Source organism: Solanum pennellii, chromosome 6, assembly GCF_001406875.1.
Source record: "Solanum pennellii chromosome 6, SPENNV200".
Classification (NCBI taxonomy): domain Eukaryota; kingdom Viridiplantae; phylum Streptophyta; class Magnoliopsida; order Solanales; family Solanaceae; genus Solanum; species Solanum pennellii.
Genome location: NC_028642.1, coordinates 53,061,206 through 53,069,313, shown reverse-complemented (window position 1 = coordinate 53,069,313; position 8,108 = coordinate 53,061,206). Strand labels below are relative to the sequence as shown.

Below are 8,108 nucleotides of genomic sequence, written 5' to 3'. Positions count from 1 at the left end.
GATGAGGGTTAATCTACCCCCTACTAATAAGTGCTGTCTTTTCCACCTAGCCAATTTCTTCTCACATTTTTCAACCACATTGTTCCACATTTCGTTAGACTTTGAGTTTGCTCCTAAAGGAATACCCAAGTACATTGTTGGCAGACTACCAATCTCTCCTCCCAGAATTGCATTTAGGGAGTGACCTCATTGATCGGATAAAGAAAGCTCTTTCCCCAATTGATGTGCAATCCTGACATCCCTTCAAAGAGAATCAATATCACCCTCAAAATTTTGATTTGTTCTTCATCTGCATCACAAAAAATGAGGGTATCATCTGCATACTGCAAAAAAGTCACCTCCAGATTATCCCTTCCTTTTCTTGCTACATTGAAACCTCTCAACCACCCATTCATATTTGCTGTTTTGACCATGCTGTTGAGACCTTCCATTGCTAAAAAAAATAAGAATGGTGACAAAGGGTAACCTTGCCTTAGACCCTTTTGTGCCTTGAAGAACCCTGTTGGTGAGTCATTGATGATAATTGAAAAACTCATAGTGGATATGCAAAATTTTACCCAGTTTATCCACTTTGTCCAAACCCCATCCTATTTAGCACTCCCAAAGATAGGCCCAATTGACATGGTCATGGGCTTTCTATATGGTCAAGTTTGCAAAGAATCCCCGGTTTTCCTTGCTTATGTCTGGATCCCACTGCTTAATTAGCTACCAAAACCGCATCCATGATTTACCTTCCTTCAATAAAGGTCATTTGTTGTAAGTCCACCAGTTTTGCCATCACTCCTTTTAACCTCTCTGTGAGTACCTGTACCTTTTAACCTCTCTGTGAGTACTTTAGAGAAGATTTTGTATATACTACCTATCAAACTTATTGGCCTGAAATCCTTTAGCTCTTTGACACCTTTCTTCTTTTAATGAGTGTAATAAAGGTAGCATTGAAGCTCCTCTCAAACATTTCCTCATGAAAATTATGAAAAGCATTTCAAAGAAGAAACTTAGAAATCCAACTAGCACATCTCTTAAGAGATGATACAAGTTACTTCTGATAACTTAAAAACTTTATTTCAATATTCACTGGATCAAAAAGTTGTGGATCATATTTCCGGAAATACACAAACATACACAAAAAGTATGTGGTAAATGGTAATATATCTTAACAGGTCAATGGAAACATTTTAGTTTTCTATTTCAGAAAAATGGGAACATTTTAGCTTACAATGTGTTAATCTGATGTTTAGGTGCAAAAGCCTACGTATTATTCTTATTACCTTAGTGACAATACTTTTAATTTAAAGGCAAGATTTTATTGAAAAAGTACCAAGCTGGTACAAAAGGAAACAGGATTCATAAAAAAATGCGAAGTGGGATGGTCTTCCAAATTTGCTTCAGTCTTCTGGGAACCCTTTGCAATTTCCAGGTTTCCAATAGACTCCCTACATCTCTGAGCATTACCCAAAAGATGCCATGAAAGTTTAGAAATAGGTTCCAGCATTGTCTAGAGAAACTGCAATGAAGAAATAGATGATCTATGAATTCCAGGCCATCTTCATATAAGAAGCATCTGTAGCACAAAGAAAACCCCTCTTCTGCAGATTGTTTTGAGTTAAATATGCCCCCAGGGTTGCAGTCCATCCCAAACAAGCCACCTTCACTGCAGCTTTTGTTGTCCAAATCATCTTCCAAACCCAAGTATTATCCCAATTACCTGACTCCTTTAACAGTGTACCATAGCATCTTTTAACTGAAAAAAATTATCTTTATCGACTGTATAAATCAAAGGATCCACCTGACTCTGATCAAGCTGGACTGAGTTCAGTTGTTGAAGTATCTGAAAAGTCCTCCAGTTCCCAGTCATTCTTCCAAAATTGATCTGCCAACCTGAATCTAAATAAAATCCAGCAATAGTGCAACTCTTATTGATGGAACAATTACAAGATAGGGAATCTATTCTTCAGTTTTCATCTCCCACCCAAACATCTGTCCAGAAATTTATTTTGCACTCATTCTCAACCTTCAATTTAGCATATTTCATATACTCTTTCCCAGAGCCTACAAATATCCTTCCAAAATCCACTTTTAGCATCTGATTGAAGCAGAGGAGAACTCCACCTAACCTTTTTACTATATATAGCATCAGCTTCTACCAGATATCATTATCATCCATGCAGTATTTCCAAAGCTATTTGAATAACAAACTCTTATTGTGTAATTTTAAATTCCAGACCTCCAACCCTCCGCCTTTCTTTTCTCCTAGTGACAATATTATACATGTTCCTACATTATCTTTGCCTACTTTTCCATCTCTGTAAGCAGCACTCTACGAAGCTAATACAAGTATTGATATATTTTCACTTCCTTTGCTTATTAATAACTCATGTTATAAATTGCCGATTTGTGATGGTTCATATATTCTTTGAGCATCTGTTACTTGGATCGTATTTGCAAATTATTTAAATACTCAAACAAATAGAAATTTGTGGGGTGCAAATTTCTTTTAAGAAGATAAATGTTAATTATATACTTAAGTTCCTGCAAACTGAAAAGGGAATCTCATTTTTATTCCTTTTTTTTCTTTTTGAAGTAGTAGCACTATTGATGTAAAAAGAAGGCTAAGAAAATGCTGCTTACATCCAAACTAAAGACAAAAAACTAGCAAAAAAGAGCTAGTAACTAAAGGGAGGAGCACCCAGTCTATGTTGTACAAAGGATTCTCCAAACTGAAGTGGAAATCTCTTTTTTATTCATAATTACCTCGACCATTGGAGCAAAAATATTTACATCCCATCAATTATACTTCCACGAAACTATTGAAGGACGGGAAGACTTGAAAAGATAAATCCCTAACTGGCAAATTCACAGAACAAAAAAAATGGTTGATCATTGGCAGGCAGTTTAGTGAACTTACTGGTGTCCAGATTCTGTACAGCTTAGAAACATGGCTATCAATGTGGAAGGCCTGCCTGTATTTGGAGAAGTACGTAAGAAAGAGATAATGGGTGAAAGATGCTACACATAAAGACCGTGAACTAAGAAAAAGGAAACAGATGCTTATATGCAAATGTATATATAGTGTTTCTATATACAATGCATCCATACATACGTGTGTGTGTGCATGAGCGTGTGTGTAAAGGAAGTAGTAATCATTTAGTTTCCAGAAAAGTTATACATTAGTTCTCAATTCAGGTTGCCAAAGCAAAGATATGTAAAGGCAGTGAGGCAAAAATATAAACTTATTTCTGACCTTGACACTTTCATGTAGGTATACTTGTTCTACAACCAGCATCAATTTCAGTCCAGCAAGAGGGACTAATATTGTCTTTATTTCCAACCTTTTATTGCGTTTCCACAACAAGCTACTTTGGTTACTTGCCTATCAGTTTTTCCTTTTTACTCTCATTCTGTCAACCTACCACTGATACCTATGATTTTCCGTAGGATTCAGCAAATTATCCAATTGAGATATGATTTGAACTTGTTGTCAAGACCAGCTCCCTGTTGAGATTCTCTGACTACACGAACCGCATTGAATAAAGAGCAATGACACATCTTTAATAGTTAAAATACAATGAGACAAAAAACTATATATGTGATTAAAGAAAATATATCAGTTGAGACATGATAACAAAAGTAACAGCTAAAGCTGTCAATCACACAACACTTACTCAGTCACTGATCAATTTTATAGCAAGAAAAATCCTCAGTACTAAGTGAATTTAGTTTAATATAACTCCAGATTGACTGGAAACTTCCTAAATTTTAGTGAAAAAGAAGAAGAAGAATACAATACAGCAACGTAACTCAGGAACTTGAACGGAAACATAGAATCTTTTAGGAAATGGACCAATATAGAATCTGCAATATGTTAAAGCCAGTACATAAGTTATTACACAGTTACCAATTAGTAGTAAAATAGGATTGCATCTCTCTGAAGTATTCAACGAGCCTATTCCTCATCATGGACTAGGACAAACAGAGTTGGATGCTTTACTGTATCTGTACAAAGCTGTCATCAATCGTATTGGTTATGCAGATATATTACAGCAGTACAGCTAATATGCTTCACGTGAAAAGAGGTACATAACATTAACCCCACAATTTACAAGCAAATTGAAAGATCAGATACTTGGTGCTTCTAGCAATTAAGAAGAACAAAGAAGTTAATGAAGTTAAATGGCAAGTCGAGTAAATTGAGAGGTATTTCAGCTTGCATGACCCCGTTGCGGAGTCTCAAACAATGAAGTTCTAGTTCTTTGGTGTAATTAAGAAAGTAAAGAGGATAGGCACAAAAATCAGCCATAGGCATATGAATTTTAATTCCAAAATAAAAAATCTATAAGCTCAATTAAGCTACTGGAAAAATGTATTGTTAATGTTGAGGTTCCAATCAATTTTGATGTTGAACATACATACACATTCAGCTAGTGCATCATTCAGTTTCACCTTTCAGCTGAAGTACTAGGCTAGACATTTATTCCTGCAAAACTGTTCTAAATTTGCTCATTGGCCATAAATTACAGGAGAATGCAGATACCCAGAGAAAATTATGCTAATGATACAACAGTGCAACCAACAGGGGCATTCTTTTTTCAAGTCCCTTCCAGTGGTTGCTAACGAATGGGATGCCTCTGGCCAAAATTAAGGCCATGCAGCTGGTCAAACAAAGATTCCTAGATCTTGCCCTTATCACCATGAGAGACAAGTTTGACCTCAACAGCTGTTTACTGGATCAAAAGGCCGTAAAGAGAACTGTAGCAGAGTGACTACATAAAACTTGGAAGAACTGTGCCCTCTGATCCAGCTGGGACTGGTAAAAGCTTGACCTGAAGACAGCGAAGTGCACATGTCTTATTCCTCAACTGCGTGTGTTAGTTTCTCCAGCAGCAGCGGCCAGTCTTCACCAAGTTGCCGGGGGTTCAGTTCCATGGCAACCCTAAAATCTTGCAATGATACCAGGTTGCCTGGAGTACGTTCGTTCACAGCTTCTGACAATCTACCACCATTCATCTGTAAATGATGACCTGGTCTGAGACCATTAACTAGCTTCATATAAGTCTGCTGCTTCTTGGTGTTGTTTGTTGTAGGCTCATGCCCTGACCTTGCTCCCACAAATTGGAGACAAGATTTGATTAAACCTTTTAAGTAAGAATCCAAACCATTGTTCAACAGATTGGCACAATCCGTGGTCACCCCATCAAGGCCCTGTTCTGCAGAAATCTGCTCCATGCGTTCCCTCAGAGTTACACTGTCCAACAAAGCACCAAAACTAGAAGAGCTAACACATCTACTACTTGCTGCTAAAGATACTGATCTACGTGCTCCACCTACACTAACGGGGCAAAATGGAACCCCAAGAGGAGCTTGGAGTCGACTCCTAGCATGCATCTCTTTTCCATCATCTCTAGATTTGTCTGTTTTCTTCTGTAAAGATACTGAATTTTGCAGTGATCTCTTCATAACAGAAAATTTGGCAGTTTCTTGATTGAATCCCTGTCTATCATCATCTGTTTGCTGCATGATTCCTTGATATTGATGCACTGCTCCCTTGACATTAGGTGGATTCAAATCCCCATTTTCCTTAATAATTTCGAAATCACTCGATTCCATCATAGTTGCTTGTTGAAAAGTAAAACTATTCTTCCCATTTGATCCAAGCACACTACGACGATCCCCAGCCCTACGATCACGATATACTGTCCTGGCCTTCCGAGGAGATAATGGCAGCACGGCACCATTGGACAAACCCGGTTGACCTGAAGCCTGGTTTGAGGAAACATGCAATCCATTTTGGTCATAAGCATCATCTAAGGGCTGTTTACTGCCAACCGCTACACCAGGCTTCACAATACCCCCTTCATTAATTGGCGGAGGAACTTTTGCACTACAGGCATTTCTCAGAATAGAATGAATGAACTGATTATGCAACGGAATGTTTTCTCTCCCCAAGATCCTTAAACAAAGTTTATTGAACTCGGCCTTGCTTATCTTCAAGCTCAATAGCCTACTTAAGTAATGAAAGTACTGCTTTGAACCCTCTGGTCCAAGTTTCTTCACTATCTGAGCTTTCAATTCAGAAAGATTAATCCGGGAATGCTGGTGAGGCGGTTGCATCTCCGTCAATACATATATTCCACCAAAAACAAGCCAAAAATTCAACCTTTCCACTGCTCAAACAAACAGAAGACCAATGGTAAGAACCCAATTCACCACTAAACTAGGGTTTTGCCATAATTCCACAAACACATAACAGAAACAACATTAAATCCCAATCCCAGCATTGCCGAATCAAAACCCATCTCAAATCCTCTAACTTTTAGCAGTTTAAGGATAGGAGGGGTTCAATTCCAAATCAGAGATCCAAATTTTTCAACTAATTCTCCCTCCAAAAATCCCAATCCCCCCAAAAAAATTAAATTCCACGTTCAAGAAACCTCACACCCAATATCCAAAATCAAAACTTTAACACAGCGAAACCCTCCATTTCCATCAAAATACAAATATCCCCTGAAATTCGAAGTAAACCCTTAGCTTTATTCCCAATTCAATAAACTCCAATCCCCAATAATTCACCTAAAACAAACCCAAAATGCCACCTCCTGCTTAAATACCAAACTTGAAGTTACCCACTTCAACTTCAAATTTATTCTGCAGTAAATTGGGTTCAAAAGAAGAAAAAAAGATTCAGCTTACCCGGCTACAAAAATTGAAGTTCTCAAACACAACGAAGTAAATTGGCTTACCTTATTTAGCTCCCTGAAACTGATTCAAAATTCAGATTCAGAAAAACACAAATGCTTCTCCCACTCTTATTTGTTCATTGAAACCCATACAGCTTCTTCTTCCATTGCTCCATAACATTGTTCCGCATTTTGATTTTCTTTTTTGCTCTGTTTATTACAAAAATTCACCGTTTTGAATCAGAAATTGGAAGACCCAACTCCCTTCTTTATTTCTCTGATCGATATATACTCGCCTTCTTCCTTCTCTCTGAATCGGACTCTTTTTTTCGTTTTTTTCTTTTCTGTCTGATTAAAAAAAAAAATTCTTATTTTTCTGCTATTTTTTTCTGAATTATATACTGAATAAAATTTATTTATTTATTTTCGTTAATTGATATAAAAAAAAATTCACTGCCCACGCTCTTATTCTCTCTTGTTACAACACGCAAGCGGTGATTAGGTATTTAGTGAGGCGTGCGCGTTTGTAACAATTATTGAGAGTGGGTGTGATATTTTTAAATGATAATTTTTGCATTTTAATTACTCTTTTGTTTAGTTTTTGAGTATTATGAGTACAACTTCGAGGAAAATATTGTGTTTAAACTAATTTTGAAAAATGATTTTATTAGAACAAGGGTATATTGGAGGATTAATTATTTTAATTTTTACTTCAAACTTTATATAAGATTATTGTAGATTATCAAAATTATGTCTGTAATGATATTTTCGTTAAAAAAATTAAAATATTATCAAAATTGTGTCCGTTATGATGTTATTATAAAATTTGATGTAACACGTGATTCATTTACCATTTAAATTTAGGAAAAGAATAATTTTTATCTTAATTCTTTTGTAATTATTTGTATGTTTTCCATTAAAATATTGCTTTAAAAATAACTTCATTACAATGTTAAAGCTACCTTTTTAAAAAATGATATTGTTAGAACAAGTGTATATTGGAGGATTAATTATTTTACCTTAAACTTTATTTTTTTTTAAAAAATATTAAATTATCAAAATTGCATTTGTAACGATATTACTATTAAAAAAGTTAAAAATTATCCAAAATTACAGTCGTAGTGATAACGCAATGTGTAAATTGTAATCATTTTTTACCAATCAAATTTAGGAAAACAATTAAATTTACAAAAAACTTTTGATAATATTATTTGTATGTCCATCATTAAAAGATCTTTTAAAAAAAAACCTCATTGTACAATGTTTAAGCTACTTTTTTAAAATGATTTTGTTAGAACAAGTGTATTGGAGAATTAATAATATTCTTATATTAAACTTTTAAAAACATTGCAGAAATGTATTAGTAGACTATAATAGTATCTTCATTTATAAACACATAAAAAAGATTATCAAAATTGCACTCATGTCATTTTA

General features: G+C 35.4%; 1 protein-coding gene across 2 annotated transcripts; it reads right to left on the bottom strand.

Moving 5' to 3' along the window:
* Positions 1-4,338: 4,338 nt before the first annotated feature.
* Positions 4,339-7,050, bottom strand: LOC107023243. 2 transcript variants are annotated; one of them, XM_015223868.2, is made up of 2 exons: positions 6,738-7,050; positions 4,339-6,161 (listed from the first exon to the last, which is right to left on the bottom strand). In XM_015223868.2, the coding sequence occupies exon 2, from the start codon at positions 6,106-6,108 to the stop codon at positions 4,846-4,848; it is 1,263 nt and encodes a 420-aa protein (XP_015079354.1). In that variant the 5' UTR covers positions 6,109-6,161; positions 6,738-7,050; the 3' UTR covers positions 4,339-4,845. The 2 variants fall into 2 exon arrangements, with proteins under 2 accessions (XP_015079354.1, XP_015079353.1); XM_015223867.2 differs by having other exon boundaries at positions 4,339-6,642; positions 6,738-7,049.
* Positions 7,051-8,108: the final 1,058 nt, after the last annotated feature.

Excerpts from the sequence above, each read along its gene's own strand:
- LOC107023243 (XM_015223868.2), bottom strand. The coding sequence starts at position 6,108 with ATGCAACCGCCTCACCAGCATTCCCGGATTAATCTTTCTGAATTGAAA.